Here is a 17,071-nt window from a genome sequence, read left to right as displayed (position 1 = left end):
GAGCTGCCCCGCCCAGGGGACGGAGAGGAACGGCAGAGAGAAGGCGGGGCGAGCTTCAGAGGCTTCAATGGCAATTATTTATTATTATTATTATTTATTTTTAGATTTATGATAAACTATTTATATTTATTTTTTTTTCTTTTTATTAAATTGGGGGAAAATGTATATAAATTAGGGGGGGTTAGCGTAGCGTAGCGACGGTTTCGTTTTAGGGAGGGGTCGTCGGCATCGCGTGCCATCTATCACGTGACGCGCCTCTCTCTTCTTTTCGGTGTTCCTCTTCTGTTTTGCTTTCTTCTTCCTCTTTTTGCCCCGAGCTCGCGTCTCTCCTCTCTCTCTCTCTCTCTCTCTCTTCCCCTTTATTTTTTTTATATTCTCTCTTCTTCTTTTTTTGGTTGGGGTGGTGGGGGCTCTTTCTCTTTTTTTTTTTTGTTTGGTTGTTTCTTCGGTCGTAGCGTGAGGGCTAATCGTGTTCGTCTGCCTTTTCGCGCTTTCCTTTGGCGGTGGCAATCGTTCGTGTCTATATATATAAACGTGTATCCGCCTCGCCTTCCATTGCCATCACTCGACTCGTCGCGGCTCGCCGGCTTCGTATCTCTTCCCCGCTGCAACGTGTTGCCGACTGTGGTGCGGAAGGCGGTGAGTGAGGAGGGAAAAAATGGAGGGAAGGAAGCAAGGTGGATCGTCTTCTCCCTCTGCCTCTTCCCCTTCCTCTTCTTCGTCGTCGTCGTCGTCGTCGTCGTCGTCTTTTGCTTCGGAGCTGTTCGGTTCCAAGGAGACGTATCCATCTTCGTCTTCGACGGGCGTGTTCGGCTCCATCTTCGCGCCTCCGTCTAAGGTAGACGCATTTCTCTCTCCTGAAGCCCTGTTGTTCGTGATGCGCGATTGAGTTCTTGGTTTGTTGAATCGGCTTTGGCCGCATTTCGATTGGAATTCGGATGATTATGCTTTAAAGCAGCTCTGTTTTGCTCTGTGTACTGGAAGTCGTTCGTTGAGATGCTCATCATTTGCTTTGATCGGGGGGATGCATGAGGCTTTGTGTTCGTCCTAATTAGACGATAATCTAGTTTATTCAGCCAATCGGAGTTAAAATAGACATTATCAGTGACCAAATTGATCGTGCACATCCGTTGTGATTTGTCTTGTGAAGAAAGCGCTAGACAGAGGCAATCGACCTTGAAATGATGCTCTTTGATTCCGAAACTTCTTGTTGTTTCCCACCTGGTGGCTCCTTAATATCGTGCTTTCTATTCAGAAGCTATACATATAGTTGTTTCTGAGTCCTTATGTGTCTTGTTGGCAAACTAGGTTCCTGAGAAGGAACCTGCGCGCTACGAGAGCGGAAGGAAGCACGATTTTGAGAACGAGCCATGGAGAAGCAAATCCGGAACTCCAGGTTTGTGTGATCTGCCTTGCTTCCATGTACTTCTATGTGTCACCGTAGAATTCTACCTGAATGCGAGATTGAGTCCTTACTATGTTTAGAGTGTTGCGGCCGGTATCTCTACACCGTAAGGGTCCCGTTATTTCCTGATGTATTGATTCTGCTTCCCATTATTGTACTCCGGCAGTTATTGCTCGAATTTGACGGCGGTGTCTTAGATCTTTCTCTTTTGTGTTCTTGTAACGGTCAATCGGAGATGTTTAGAGAACATTCCACATCTGCTGTTTATCTTTTGATTTATCTCCCTTTTTACGAAGATGAGGTGCTCAAAAGATACAGAGTTGTGCATTTGATTAATGCTTTCTTAATAACACCCCCCCTGGATGTGTATTACCAAGAGAGTAACTTGATTATGCTATTGACCAGATGATACATCGAATGTCAGCGGAGGAGGTCAGAGCATGTGGAACAGAGATATGGGTACCAGTTATCAAGAGCAGAGAGTACAACCGTGCCACCTCAGCTCATCTATATTCTATGGTGGCCAAGAGAACTATTGCCACCCTCCAAGTACTCAAGGATCTGGATTAAATCCTGTGGTGAGCACAAAGTAATGTAGCCTTTTGGTTTATTTAGATGCAGTAAGGGTGGTCGATGAACATTGGGTTCAACCAAACTCTAAAGCGAAAGACTAATCTGATTGAAAAGATTGCACATCTCCAGCCAGAGAAGGTTTTTTGCATGATGCTTGATTTGGAGATTTTTTTTCCTCCCTGGAATCTAGATTTGATAAGCAAGTAGACCTAAAGGATTTTCCGGAGCAATTTTTTCTTGCGAGTGTTTCTTGAAGATACGTGATGCTCAACCCTTTTTAGTAGGTTTTCTCTTGCAATTGTGAATGTTTCTGAAATGGGGATATGATTTATCTTTAAATTATTTGGATTTGGCCTGTTTGGACAGTATGTAGGCCCCTTGCTCGGTCTCAGAGTTTTGTTAACAGCTTTCATCTTCTTTTCAGTTCAAGAAAGATGCTGGAGAAGATGACGGAAGTGCTTCTAGGGGAAATTGGTGGCAAGGTATGGCACTGCAGCTGTTCCACTGTGTGTATATCGATTGCTTTCTGTGACTATGGTACTTAACTTTCTGTTGTTGCTTTAAATCCTGCAGGGTCTTTATATTACTGAGAGGTTACCTGTCAGGCCGGTCGTCAACATGGTACTCCTCCTTGCACTAGTCTTGCATCCATCTGAGTTGGAAATTCTCTCTGGATTTGTTTAAATAGCAGCTTCTAGCTTAAATTTTTTCTGTCCATAATTGGCCCTAGAAGGAATTTAGTGCAAGAGCTTTGCTCTATCTGTAAGAAATGGTAAATAGAGGCAATTCGCTCTTTGTTGAAGTTCTGTCATCAGATGATACATTTGCAAATTGTGTGAATTTGCTTCAAATAGTTGGCACTTTTCAGATATTTTTCCTTACATTCATGAACTTCACAGGCCTTTATTTCTATAATCAGATTTTAGTGACTGCTAGATTGAAAATCTAGCATTTGCAGTGATTGCTTTAATTCCGTGTGACTGTTGGCCCATTACCATACAAAGAACCCATTACCATACAAAGAACAGATTTGTCATAAAGCTAGTATGAACAGTTTGATACCATATTGCAAATTAATCGAGGCAAATAGATTTCTAGCAACACTAGTGCATTTTCTGTTGTTTATATTCTGCAACCTTGAATATTCTACTTGTGTTGTGATTCGGGACTTCTTCTTGGCAGGTACATAGCAATATTATATTAGCAGTATAGTCTTACTTGGTTCCTCATGGATATGGAGATAATGGTCAGGTTCTCGCCGTTTGTCCAGCCTAACAACGAAGTGGCCATCTGATACTATAGTTAGCGACTTCCATATCCCTTTTCATGAGTATGGATTGCTTTCCTTCACTGTAAAAGATGTTTGGATGGCAACTTCTTTCTCCACAACCTATTATGGTGGACTGAAGTTACCTTATAATCTAGTGGGTGCTATGTATAAACTTTTATCGTTTCCTAGTTTTAATTTTCTATTCACCAGCTGTAAATGACCGCATTATAGTATAGGTTCATCTCATACAGTGAATATCTATTGCAGTAGCCGCTCTGAGAGGATGATTTTCGTCTTTACTCGTTCATTGTGTGTTTGAGAAGCATTTGAATGGTGGTGCGGTTTCAAATTGAGGTTTATACACAGAACGAATGCAGAGGATGGCTTAATGCTTCATGACCAGCTAGGCACATACTTGTTCCATTTTGAAACGCATCATCTTATGTTGTTGTTGCTACATGTCGTTTGTCTATTGTGATTCCAAGTTTTAGTTGACTGTGGAATGGCCCCATTAGGCTGGTCTATCTCATTTACGTGCTCCACGTGGGGATGGGCCTATATCTGTCCCCAGTCGTGTTTTTATTTTGTCTTTTCTAAGACCAAAGTGATGTTTGTCTTTTTCAAACTGTTCTCTCTTTCTGCCTTTTTACTACCGTCTTTTCCTCTTATCCTAAGCTTTAGAGCCTCTGAGGTTATTCCCTATCCGAAGCGTGATCCACCGTTGCAAAAAAGCAAAGTCGGATCCGTGAGCTTGTGGGACAGTTTTTGCTTTTTCCAATTTGGTAGTTGCCTGTTAAGTTATGGTCGTTAAAGGGGAAAAAAAAAGCAGAAAATGAAAGGATTAGATGGTGGGATGACGACAAAGATTCCGGAGCCACATCTCCGGGTCTAAGCGTCTTTGGATCTTTTTCCTTCTTTTTGATTTCTGGGTCTTCCTGATTGATGCAACCACGAATATGTGTCGGCTGAGTCCAATGATCTTGTGCCATGTTGACCTGAAGAATCTTTGAAAATTTTGGGCTCTGTGGAGTTGCGTCTCTCTCTAGCAATTTCCGCTGGGGAGCTATGCGCGGAAAAGTTCCAAAAGAACACCAGCAAGGAATGAAAACGATTGGAAGATTCTTGCAACTGAGAACGCCCTCAGATGCGCTTCGATTTATTAAGGTAGATCATAGATTACAACAAAGCTCCTGTCCCTTTTATTTGTTATGAAACGACAGAGCTGAAGCATCAGTCACTGTGGAACCATTAACAGCCACATATCCGAGTCATATGGTCTTCCATCATGGCAAGGTATAAGCTGCACAGGAACAAGAGATCAATTTTGGAACATAGAGGGTGGCCAATAAATTCAGCGAAATTCCACAAAAATTCAGAAAAGGTAATAATCACATTTAGATTGGGAAATCAACGGGCGCAATGGCATAGAGTAATGATCTGCCGATGTGGTCGTTTACATACCTCCGCACTTGTAACCCACTGGGCGGTCTGCGATGTTGCAGCGCTTGGGGATTGTGATGGCGATCTCGGGCTTGATACCGGAAGCCTTAGCCATGTTCGAGAGCATCACGGCGCAGAGGCAGCTCGGGTTCTGCCCTATCCTCTTCACCTGGGCGCAGCAGCTGTCGGACACGGGGGCTTTCGCGTCCTGTGCGGCCGCTGCACAGGGGGCCAGCTTCATGGCCTCAGCGTCAGGGGTCGTCGACTTCCCGCACTCGCCTGCAGCGTGAGCCCCCCGGGACGCCACACTTGCCATCAGGAGCAATGCGAGGATGCAAATGAACTTGCCCATTGGAGACTCCATTCCTTCAACTTGCTGTCACAAAACTACTTGTGAGGAGGAAGAACGATGTTGTAGTGCTCAAGAATCTCCCCACCTGACAGGGTTTTTATACTGAAATTCTGGGCTCGTGAGGGTGTCTCATTTCATGTAATTCCCCACTTTGTTCTAGTGGAGATAGCACCAGTCTCTGAAAACAAAAATAAAAAAAGGAACGCAATTCCTTTTTGCTGCACTTGGGTTTGGTGAAATCGGTATTGGAGGCTTTGGATTGTCCCTTTTTTGGACCAACTGAGGTAGTGATCTGCAACATAGCGTCGGCCACTTTCCAGATGTTGCAATACTAGCAAGTGGGAAACTAAAGAGGAGCTTAGTTCTACAGACACCTGACAGATTGTCTGAACTCCAGAACAAACGCATGCAATTGTTGAGTGACCCTTGTTCGATCACTTCCAATGAGGCTGGGAATTAGTGGAAACGTGTAATCAACTTCGAGCCAACCACCACAACTACAGAAAGAGCACTGTCGATCATTGGGTGATAATACTCATCTCAAAGAACAGGAGGATTGACAAAAAAAAAAAAAAAAAGAACAGGAGGATTTGCCCCTTTGTCCGCGTTCGTAAGATTAGAGCACCCATCTTTTCTTCCTTCCTCCTTGCATTGGAAGAACAGAAGGGTTGTCTTCACTGAGATACGTAGGAGCTTATATCTAGTGAAGTATTCAGCAGAAAGGAGAAATCGCCGTGGCGGACGATCCTACTGGTTTCTTCGGCATGCATTGGGAGCCTTTGCCCGAATGCCTATGCTCAGCTGTTGCACCCGTACTTGTCCTGGATTAAGTTGGGGAGAGATTTTTCATCGTCGAATCGATATATCTGAAAGTAAGTAAAACGATAGATCATGGACAGGTTTAAACCAATCTGATTTGCGGTTGTTACATGGCATTAGGGTTTAGACTGTGTTTTGGCACCTGTGTATGGTGGTAAAAGCCAAGAAAACTTGACGGGCTATCTGAATCATCTCAGCAAAATGTTTGATAGATGCCCTCCGTTACACGTTTGGGCTTAATACCAATGAAGGGTGCCTTTGGTGTTCTAACGTCAATTTTCGAATTCCTTTCGGATACAGAAATTTCGCGCGCCTCGGCTTCAATGATTATCAGGTTTGACAAGATCGGTTAGTACAATCCGAAAAGTTCATCCAAAGCCAGAATCCATAGGGCTTAATGCCCGGGCATCTTGGCCTAAAAACCACCCATGACACATGTTTTTCTCAATTTTCCGAAGCCCACCACTACCAACACATGGTTCCATCCCTATAGAAATGTACTTCAACTTGTTTATGACTTTATTAGGGTGTCCGAAGATTGGAGACGATCACTAAGCGGGTTTGGGCAATCGGGCCTTGCCCAAACCCGCCCATATTGTTAAATTTATATAAGAATTTTGGAACTTAGCCAGCTCAAAGATGGACAAGCAAGGATTTCTCATGCAAGACCTTTGCCCAAACCTGACCACTTATCTCTCGGGCCAGGATAAGCTTGAGCAGGCCAAACAGGCCACCCGCTTGTTGATCACCTATACTGAAGCTTAGTACAATAATTTTCTACATTATGTTGTCCTTCTATCTTTTAAATATGCCTCATAAATTTTAAAATAGTTTGACTGGCCCGGGCCATTTCAAGTATGAGCATCATAGCCCCGAAGGGCCGGATCAGCCCAACTAGAAAAATAAGAACTAGGCCCCGGAGCCAGCCTATCCAAGCCCCAAAAATTGGTTTGAGCCGGTATATCGGACTTGGTTTTGGATAACATCAAGGATCTAGTTTTTGGGCTCGCGTAGTACTTAAATGCCGGTTACTTCATAGGATAGTGTGGAAAACAAGGTATGCTTGCAGCCGAAAGCATCGGAATTTGATTCTAATTGCCTTATAGGAGACTGTTTCGATCGGCTCTCGGAAATTGTTATTACGATTGTTAGATAAGCTTGCACGCCTCAATATGTAACACGGGGAGAATTGGTCATTCGTTCGTCGGCCTCTCAATTTTGCGTACATTGTTTGTAATTCTCATGATCGTGATTAGTTAACGGATAACATTATATCATGCACCATCAACTATTAGCCACCGGATTTCACACCGGTCGATAAAAATGTCAATTCATTATTCTCGTAAGAAGCGCGTCATGTTTCGAAGTTGGAGTTGCCGGCTTGTACAGACGAAAACTAACCGTAGTTCCGTAATAAAAAAGGAAAGAATGATGTAAATTACACGGCATCTCAAGAAACAGAGACCAAAAAAAGAATCCATTGACGGTCTGATTTCTCTCTATCAAAGGACGAAATGTTCTTGGAAAGAGCATAGATTTCACTCAATTAAGTTTTGAAGTTTCCGAGAAAGACCGCCCATTTTCAAACACCATCTAAATAGGGCGAATCAGAAAAGTTAAATGAAGTGGGCGGTTGAATTTTATGGGGAAACACGAAGATGATCCAATCTAAGCTTTTCTTCAACAAAGTGAAAGGGCACTTGTTTTCTTGTGCGTTCCGAAGCGTGGACTACAAACATTCCTTCACTCTTCATGACGCACCGTGTATGAACTCGAAAGATGAGTTTCAATTCAACTCATATGCATTTCACCCTTATAATTGGCAAAAGTGCAAGCAAGAACGGTCAATGGTAATAATCACATATGGACGTTACCATAAGGGTCTATGCTTATTGCCGAATCTTCGATTTGAGTCATGACTACTCCATGTCATGCGACATGGAGGTTCGAGGTTGGAGAGTCTATTGACACTTGACACGGTCCCGCCAAGAAAATAATAGTCAGGAAGTTTGTCCGTATGAAACCTGTTGGAGTTAGACAATTCAATACCAGCATTTCAGGGGTGTGCTCTCAAAACAACTCAAACTTGTGAAGATACATGATTCTCTATCATCTTTTGAACTTATGAATTCAATTTGCTTCTGACGTAGTGGAAACGAGTAGAGTTGGTGGCAACTCCGAACTTGAGTAGAGAATGAGTAGATTATCCATGTAGATTCTGGAATTAAGATTTGGGAAGATTCTAGAAACTTGAAGCGATTTGAGCCAGAGGCTCCTAAAGATTGCAAGCCACACAAGCAGAGGGGCATCAGATGATGAAGCATCATTAGCCAAGAGAGGTGCAGTAGTTGAAACCGGAGTAATCACATTCGTTGCAAGAACCACGGGTTTGCTTTGGGGAAAACCATGTAACTTATGGCAACTTTGAGCCCTAATGTCCATCTTCCTGCGGTGCGAACATTTAGGCCTATCACAAACTAATACACTTATGATATATTTACCTCAAACTAATTTTCGTCTTAAAAAAAAATCTTAAACTGATATATCATGGCGCATTTACCATAAATTACTCTGGACTCAAATCTACCATATGGTAGCATTCCATCCAATATCCCATTAAGATGCTATGTGTCAACACACGCGCCAAACGACTGCAAGATGGATTTGATGTGGAGAATGACAGATTTGACGTGAAAAATCCATGTGTGTTGACATATATGTACTTTAACTTGGGGTAAGTTTTGGTCTAAGATACGAGCTTAATATTTTGGTGAGATGACAATTAGTTTGGGGTAAATGTATCATGACATTCAAGTTTATGATTTGTTGTGAGATTAAAATTAGAAATTTAGTTTGGGGTAAAATGTGTCATGCGATACTAGCTTGTAATTTTTTGTGAGACGAAAATTAATTTGAGAAAAATATATTATGGGGTATCGGTTTAGGATTTGTAATGTTATCAACCCCATGTATGAATAAGTAAAGGGATAATTGCCCAAAAACCAATAAACTCATTGTCCGGCGACCAATTCAATCCTAAGCAGTAAGGGCTCGAGAGTTACCCTCGAAATGGTTGCCACCAGATCTGGGTTCTTTGAAAATTAACGTTGATGGCGCCTTCGTAGCTGGAACAAATATCAGAGTCGTCGCCGGAGTATGTAGAGACGCCTCTGGTGTGTTGCTTGGTGGTTTCCCCCGTGAGGTGAAGGTGCAATTTGCGCTGCATGCAGAAACCCTAGCGATTATTGAGGGCTTGGAGTTCGCAGCCAAGTGGGAGAGAGAAAAAGAAAGTCGTGTTTCTACTTTGGAGTCTGACTGTCTAACTTCTGTTCAGTTACTTTTGGAAACAGATCACGCACCATGGAAAGTTACTGTGCTTATCAACAAAGGCCAAGTTGCACTTGCTTCTTTACCTCATATTTGCTTGACCCATTGTCCTAGAGGCCAAAATAAAGCTTCGGACTGGGCTGTTAAGGCTCAACTTCGTCATTCTCTTCCTCAAAATTGGGTTTCAAGACCCCCACAACCTCTTTTGGATGTTCTTTGTTCTGAAGCCCATTTGGGTTGTCCTTCTGCATCATTTACTTGAAATGAAGTGAAGATGTTTTTTGACCAAAAAAAAAAAAATTCAATCTTAAACCTTTCAATTATGCTAATTTAGCCCTTAACCTCTTGATGATATGCCAATTTAGTCCTAAAACTTTTATTCGTGTCAATTTAGTCCCAAACATTTTTTTGATTTGTCAATTTAATCAAAAACTTATTATTTGGATAATTGACTAGAAGGAATACATTGGCAATACGTTAAAATGTTTAAGACTAAATTGACACAATTGAATTATTTGGAACTGAATTGGCTGTCGTACAATAAATTTAAGATTTTTTAAATAATTTTCTCAATAAGTAAATACGAGTTGAATGGGTCAATTTGGATTGAAACTATTTTCCGAGGTCAATTTAAGTCGAAACCATTTTCCACCCTTCCGCGTATGACCCAACCCACCCGTGTTTTCAACCCTTCCATGTATCCGACCCGATCCACATGGCTACTACCAGTGGGGGATTCTTGAGGCACTTGTGGAGTATCACAAGAAAATTAGCGATCGTCTTGAAAGTGAATTCATATGCCAACTCTAAATTGGACGATTGTCTAGATTGAGAGGAGGTTCTAGCCCGGGAGGTTCTACCCCGACAATCCCATATAAATTATGTATTTCGCTGGGCGCAATGTATCCAGATTCGCTACGCCCAACCTTTGATTATATCTTGGCCAATAAGTCTTCGAACCACCAACTCCAAAATTTTGAAGGTATTGACCTTGACCAAACGACATCGATGTTGATGTGCTGTCTAACGCAGCGAGGAATCTTCTCTACATTGAACCCTATAAGATGCCAACAAAAAACCCAAGTGACTCTCACATGTCCTTACCTTGATACTACCCAAGAAAGTTTTTCTCATCGTGCTTGAGAGCCCGCGACCGTGTTTGCATAGATGGGTGAAGAATTGAAACTATTGGGTGCGTGGGGGAGCCCATTTAGCCGGCGAGTCGAGATAGCTCTGAAGATCAAAGGGGTCGAATATGAGTACTCGGAGGAGGAGGACATACTCCACAGCAAGAGCGCTTTGCTTCTCAAGTACAACCCAGTGCACAAGAAGGTACCCGTGCTCGTTCACAATGGTAAGCCCATTGCGGAGTCCCTGGTGATTCTCGAGTACATTGACGAGACATGGAAGGACAACCCGATCATGCCGCGAGATCCGCACGAGAGAGCGTTGGCTCGTTTCTGGGCTAAGTTCTTCGATGAAAAGGTAATCATCTCGACTTGAAATTGAGCTTAATGCTCTCCTTTAGGTTGGAAGATAATATTAGTTCTTCATCTGCGAAAGTAAAGAAGCTGACCGGGTACTATGGTAATTTAGTTGCGGCGTATGTGTGGGTTGACTTAGACTTGTGTGGATTTGGAAGGCATTGAAAAGTGCGAGATTTCGAAACCGTAAAGGATGATAGGCAAAGCTGAATCTTCGGCTCGAGTACTCGTAGTGCCTGTGTGATTTTAGTGGGTTTATATATTTGGGTTTGAAAGACTAAGCATTCGAAAGTCGACAAGGATTGTATAAAACCATTTCAATAATTAAGTCCCTCACACGTCTGAGGAACGCTGAACCAATACTAAAGCTTGCTCTTAGAGCACATGGGCATCTCGAACTTTTAAATCCTAATATTACAGTTGATATTCGTTGGCGCATCGCGTGAGCACTGAACGAATCTATTATTCTCACTTATGTTAGAATTAGTGATTATCATGAAGTGACCTCATATATCTAGTCTTCAAAGACAAGAGAATATGCATTGACGCTCAACATCAAGAGTACTTTTGTCAAACAATATAGAGATAAGTGCGTTGGAAGTCCTAAAATTTGTCACGAAAGTGTAATTGAGTTTTAAAACTTTCAATAAATGTAATTAAGTCCTAAAACTTGTTAGAAAATACATTTGACTTCTAAAAATTTCAAAAAGTGCAATCAAGTCCTTCTATAGATTGAATTTTTTAAAATTTTAGGACTCAATAGCATTTTCATGACAAATTTTGGGACTTGATTGCATCTTTTGAAAGTTTTAGGATTGGCAATTACACTTTCATGACAAGTTGTAGGACTTGATTGCACTTTTTGAAAGTTTTAGGACTCAATTATACTTTCGTGTCAAGTTTTAAGATTTTTAATGCACTTATCCCAACAATAAATAATTATGTCAGAGGTCATAGACCTCTTTCATGGATTGATAAGTTTATAAATGTGGTTTTCGTGTTTCCATTCTTATGAGACTTAAGGTGCGTTTGATTCAGCATTCTCAAGGGGCTTTCATCCCCCAAAGCCCATTGGGAGAATGTCGAAGCATTTGATTCAGCTTCTTTTGACCAAATACTGGCCTTGAGAAAGCTGGAAGCCCAATGCTAGTAGGGACCAGCATTGAGCTCAGCATTTGGCCAAATGCTAAGAGGTTTTTTTCTTTCAAAAACTAATCTCATCAATTTCCTATATTTTCAATTTTGCCCTCTTTTTACTATTTATCTTTTTCGCCGATTCGGCAATGGGTAATTTTTTTAATTAAAAATTAAAAACTTGCATTCACAATCCCTTTGGAATGTTGTTTTTACCAAACACCATTCAACCCAAAATCCATTTTCTAATAAGATTTTACCAAGCGCAATTAGCATTTTCCTAAACCCCTTTAGGTTGAAGGCATTTGTATTTTTCCAGAGCTCATTTCAAATGTTGAACCAAACCCACCCTTAAACGACGAGAGCTATTAGTTATTACATCATATGTATGTTGCTGGGGACGCTTTATTATTTATAAGGAAACCTTTTTTAAAACCACATTAATATCGAGTAGCCTCCCCAAAGTCTTCACAATCAACATGATGCCCACTTGTTGGCAAAATTAAATTCTGAAAAGCGGCACATAAATCCTGTTCGTCAATCAAGTTTGTTCAGCGATCGTAACATAATTGGTTAGTGGGGATTCCAAAGAATTAGAAGTGGAAAGACACTATAAACTTGCGAGTTAAAGCTGTGGTTTGAACATTTAAAAAGTGTCTATTTTTCCAACAAATATCCTAGGTACTTCTGTATGGATCTCTACTGAAGATAAGATTGTTGTTCTTGCATGTATCAGAATTAACCCTAATTGGATTGCCAAACATGTTGGACGCAAACAGTTGTCCTGACTTTAAAATTTTTATATAATTTCGGATGGAGTTGTGATGAAAGAAATTATTTCTTTGTTCAGAAATAATTTAAGGAGTAGTTTTGTGACTAAAACAAGCTTACACGCACATGGAAGCTCAACATGTTGATTTGCCAGTGTTTTTTGTTTTTTTTTGGTCGGATATTTGCCAGTGTTGACTTAGCATATTCTGTCCTCATTTGGACCGAAAAGTGTGCGTTGTCCTTAAATTCCCGAAAGAGACAAGTTGGGGGAAGAGTTGCGAACAAATAGAACATGTCCCAAAATTGAATTTGCATCACAGTAGGAGCGCAACTTTGTAATTTCCCCCTAAAGGTTTTTACATTTTACTATAGTGTTTCCAATTTTCACTTTCTTATTAACTTTGACAATTTGTTACGCGTGCTAAGCCAGTTCATCCTTATATCCCTTGTAGTTTCTCAAACTAATCTTGCGGATGTATCTAATTCTGAAAAATATGTGAGTAATTTATATAAAACATCTCTTTCTTATTTCATGAAAAATTACTAAAACATGGACCGAAAAGTACTGTATTCACATATGTGAAATTAATGTTTATATATTCGCTTAAACATGAGGTTGCTCACAAAGAATTTCGTTCGGTCGGCAATTGACACTGTCAATTACACATTAGGAAATCGAAAAACAACTACTAAACATAAATGTTTTGCCATTCGCTGTAGCATTTTTAATTGTCACTTTCTTCGTAAATCTGACGAGTTTCTTTCGCATGTTTAGGATTGAAGAGAAAGAAGAGAGAATACTCATTCTCTTTAAACTTTGAGATACAATTCTCTATATAAGGATAAAAAAAAAAAATCTTATGAATTGGAATAAAATGAAGTATTGTATCTTTTCCTTTGTATAACACAATTCCAGAACTTCTCAGGATGTGTGTGTGTGGGGGCACGCGCGCACGTGAAGTAGTCCCTGTCATAGCTTCCATAATTTGTAGAACTAAATGGGAACTTTATAAGTTTAATTAAGGATTGCGAATTATCAAAGTGCTTGGAACTTCAAATTCCAATTCATAGAGAAAATTTAGAACTGGTTGCGCGATTTCTCCCTAAATCCCTTTCCTAAACGTCGGCTGTTTTTCGTTCTCTTTGTAACATATCCTTAATGAAGTGCTTGCCGGCTCTATGGAAGTATTGCTGGAGCTTTGGGGACGAACAAGAGAAGGCATATGAAGACGCATGCGGGGTCCTGAAAACTCTCGAGGGCGAGCTCAAGGACAAGAAGTTCTTCGGAGGCAACAACCTCGGGTTCGTGGACATCGCCGCCAACTTCCTGGGATTCTGGATGGGAGTCATCCAAGAAGCAGGCGGGTTCGATATCCTAAACCCCGATAGGTTCCCCAGGTTGTGCAGGTGGGCTGAAGGGTTCCAGAGTTGCCCGGTCGTCAAGGAAAACCTCCCTCCGAGAGACAGACTCTATGCCTTCTTCAAGGCCCACTTCGAGAAGATCAGTCGCTCGAAGGATGCCGAAGTAGCCTCGCGCCATTAGTGGAGATTGACTATTTTGCATTCGCGCGGACTGTTGGTAGAGAGAACAGTGTCTGCAAGCACTTGCATTCGTACAGTTGCTTTGTGTGTTTGGCTATGTGCCTAAATAATTCTTAAGGATGCTTCATGTCTTGCATTTGGATTAGAACTGGTTGATTTAGGCAATATTCTAGATAATCTTAGTCCCGGATGATAATGGCTGTGGGGTTACCTTTTAATGAGTAAAATTCTGAGCATGCTCACATGTTGGCATTGTTGTTGTTTTTGTTTTTGTAGTCGTCTATGTCCGTTTGTCCATAGAGGTTGTCAATCAAACGATGATCAATTATTATAGGGAAGTTGGTTCCATTCCTTCGTTGTCTGAAGTTACGGAAAAAGAAGAGCTCAACTTCAAGCCCACAATGTATATCTATAGGGACTCGGTTTCACTAATGTAACGTATTTCTTGGCGTGATTTGATTGTGATCGTGATTGTGATAATATGCCGCGATTCTTAGCGTGATCCGATTGTGATCGTGATAATATATCACGATTGCGTCTTTATTTGATGGGTTGTCATATTCAATCTTTTGTTTGTACTTACCTAAAATATCGGAGTAAATTTATGAAATATAGTTGTGAATTGTGTATAAATATATGCATAGTTTTTGTATCGAAAATTATTGGGAATTCGATTCTGTGTCATTTCTCGTTGTTATTTCTCAGTATTTTGTCGAGTTATGAGATAACTAAGTACACAATATGACAATCCAAAGAAAACTGTATATGAAAATTCAAAATTTGGTTCGTCTTTTTCTTCACCCACAGCCTTCGTGAATAAATCAGCAATTTGATTTCGGGAAAAAAAAAAACATAAATCAGGCCATATTCGACTTTCCCAAGAACTTAACGTTGATCTATCTCAATGTGCATAGTACACTCATGAATTCAAACTAATCTGGAGCCGCTTGACTGTCACGGTGCAATTAAATGGGTTGTACGTGTTAAATATGAAAATCATCTAGAAGACACTTCAGCCATTGAAGATGTTATCAGCATAAAAGAAAAACGTAGATTGAACCCCTAAAGGAATGTTTTGCAAATAGGGTGTAATCGGTTTTGGACGTAAATTTCATCAGGTTTGACCAAGAATTTGATCGAAACTAGACTATGCTAAGATTACGATCGAAGGACATAACGGGACCATGCTCTGCAAGAGCTTTTCAAATATGCCCAATTCACTCAGATCGGATAGCCCTTGTTATCACCTCAAATTTTGTCCCCATTCTCATTAGATCATAAAGTTTCACCCAGGATTGACCATGATTGACTAAATGTTGACCGGCAAGACACAAGGCCAAAAACACTTTTTAGAAATAATAAGAAATGGATTCTAGACATCCAAACAAATCCCTTCACACTCGTATTGTCAATTGTATGACGCAGTAAATTTGTTCTACCCTTCAAAACGATTGCCCATTTTTCATAATGTCGGAAAGCTTGCGGTTTCTCGATTTCAATTACTTATCTAGAACATCCCAATGCAACGAAATCAAGTCGAACAGATGTCGAACGAGGGACTAATCGCCGGTTAGCTTTAGCCAATCCTTTCGATACCCAAATGAAAGGGCCCTAGAGGTTTCTGATTCGAATAAAACTGTCAAGGCTCTAAGTTATGATAAATAATGATTTTTTAAAATGATAAGTCACCAAAACGATATACGATTGTTGACACCTAAATTTTGACTAATCATTTAAAAGTTTCTTGGATAGAAAATTAGGGACCGACGCCGAACCCTGAAGAAAAATACTACCAAAAATACTAATTAGCTTGCGTGTAATTTCAGGAGCATTTTGCATATAAATAGGTTCATTAATTGCGTTCTGAATTTGGTCCCGCGGCAGAAGGTCCCGGGCTTAATCGAATTATTAGGATTGAGCCCAAAGGGAGGGTAGAACTCGGCCAGGCTATAAGGGGAGCAGGCGGCCGAAACTTATGGAGGGGATGGGTAGTTCGGCGCTTTAATGGACCTGAATGTAGCCCATTAGAGCTAGAGACTTTGAGCTCAATTAGAGCAGGCCCCTAAAGGGATAAAGCCTGTTATTAATTAAGCCCATAACTGAAGGCTGGCAGAAAATTACAAGTAAATGAGACTTAACTGGACCTAATTGAGTTGATTCAGTCCATTAAAGTTTAGTCTGAAAATAGCCTTGGATTATTAAAACCCATTACATCAATGAGGCCGAAGTTGAAGCCTGTATAATCAGAATTAGACCTAAGTTTTTGCTGTACAAACACATTAGGTCTTCATTAATCAAGGTTGGCAATTAGAACTTCAAAGCATTAAGAAACACATGAGTGAGAGAGTTTGTAGAAAAGGGAATCTCAGCCGTGTCTCATTCACGGCCTAGCATGTTTTACTTTGGTGCCTCACTGTACATCTGCCGGCTATCCCGAGAAGGCTGCCCTATCTGCTGTGGCCGCTGGCTACTCCCTTCGCCGTGAAGAGTCCCACTGAACCTTGAAGTAGCTACGCCTCCCTCTAGCGACAAAGCTATTTGCCCTGCTCGTGTAATAGTCTTGCTTTGTTTTCTTTGCTCCGTCATTCGTCCCTGCTTCGCCGCCCTGAGCTACTGCATTGACCAGCCACTCAAATCACAACTATGAGAAACTGCTGCCATTGTGCCCTTCTGCTGATTCGGCGGAGGTACCACCTCACACCGAAGTCGAGGTCTCGGCCCAGCCTTGTCCCTCGACAAAGCGGTTGCTTGCTCCTTCGGCGACTATTCCAAACTTAGGCTAGGAAGCACAGACGTTATCCGAGAGTTTTTGCGTCAGTATCATATGCGAGTTGGTGCAGGGGACGGACACGTGGTCAATGCTAGAAACATGGCAGCAACACGTGAGTCTAGCATCCCGACGACACATGCAGGGTCAATTTTACATTTTTTTAATAAATTATGGGTCAAAATGC

At 41.2% G+C, this 17,071-nt stretch overlaps 3 protein-coding genes across 4 annotated transcripts; 2 read left to right on the top strand and 1 right to left on the bottom strand.

Annotated features, from left to right (window-relative positions):
* Positions 1-420: 420 nt before the first annotated feature.
* Positions 421-3,547, top strand: LOC115734972 (putative protein TPRXL). Of its 2 annotated transcripts, none has more exons than XM_048281937.1 (6): positions 421-838; positions 1,309-1,396; positions 1,811-1,994; positions 2,403-2,460; positions 2,552-2,599; positions 3,161-3,547. In XM_048281937.1, the coding sequence occupies exons 1-6, from the start codon at positions 659-661 to the stop codon at positions 3,188-3,190; spliced, it is 588 nt and encodes a 195-aa protein (XP_048137894.1). In that variant the 5' UTR covers positions 421-658; the 3' UTR covers positions 3,191-3,547. The 2 variants fall into 2 exon arrangements, with proteins under 2 accessions (XP_048137894.1, XP_030521870.1); XM_030666010.2 differs by having other exon boundaries at positions 427-838; positions 1,811-1,983.
* An 823-nt stretch (positions 3,548-4,370) lies between these two features.
* On the bottom strand, positions 4,371-5,098 carry LOC115734654. The gene is made up of 2 exons (XM_030665527.2): positions 4,710-5,098; positions 4,371-4,548 (listed from the first exon to the last, which is right to left on the bottom strand). The coding sequence occupies exons 1-2, from the start codon at positions 5,050-5,052 to the stop codon at positions 4,532-4,534; spliced, it is 360 nt and encodes a 119-aa protein (XP_030521387.1). The 5' UTR covers positions 5,053-5,098; the 3' UTR covers positions 4,371-4,531.
* A 5,237-nt stretch (positions 5,099-10,335) lies between these two features.
* Positions 10,336-14,118, top strand: LOC115734648 (glutathione S-transferase U8-like). Its single transcript, XM_030665521.2, has 2 exons — positions 10,336-10,671; positions 13,741-14,118. The coding sequence occupies exons 1-2, from the start codon at positions 10,354-10,356 to the stop codon at positions 14,116-14,118; spliced, it is 696 nt and encodes a 231-aa protein (XP_030521381.1). The 5' UTR covers positions 10,336-10,353.
* Positions 14,119-17,071: the final 2,953 nt, after the last annotated feature.

This window comes from Rhodamnia argentea, chromosome 7 (genome assembly GCF_020921035.1).
Source record: "Rhodamnia argentea isolate NSW1041297 chromosome 7, ASM2092103v1, whole genome shotgun sequence".
Lineage (NCBI taxonomy): Eukaryota > Viridiplantae > Streptophyta > Magnoliopsida > Myrtales > Myrtaceae > Rhodamnia > Rhodamnia argentea.
This window is presented reverse-complemented; position numbering and strand designations above follow the sequence as displayed.

Excerpts from the sequence above, each read along its gene's own strand:
- LOC115734972 (XM_048281937.1), top strand. The coding sequence starts at position 659 with ATGGAGGGAAGGAAGCAAGGTGGATCGTCTTCTCCCTCTGCCTCTTCC. Across the intron at positions 839-1,308 it reads TCTTCGCGCCTCCGTCTAAG|GTTCCTGAGAAGGAACCTGC; the intron begins GTAGACGCATTT and ends TTGGCAAACTAG. Across the intron at positions 2,600-3,160 it reads TCAGGCCGGTCGTCAACATG|GTACATAGCAATATTATATT; the intron begins GTACTCCTCCTT and ends TCTTCTTGGCAG.
- LOC115734654 (XM_030665527.2), bottom strand. The coding sequence starts at position 5,052 with ATGGAGTCTCCAATGGGCAAGTTCATTTGCATCCTCGCATTGCTCCTG.
- LOC115734648 (XM_030665521.2), top strand. The coding sequence starts at position 10,354 with ATGGGTGAAGAATTGAAACTATTGGGTGCGTGGGGGAGCCCATTTAGC. Across the intron at positions 10,672-13,740 it reads CTAAGTTCTTCGATGAAAAG|TGCTTGCCGGCTCTATGGAA; the intron begins GTAATCATCTCG and ends TCCTTAATGAAG.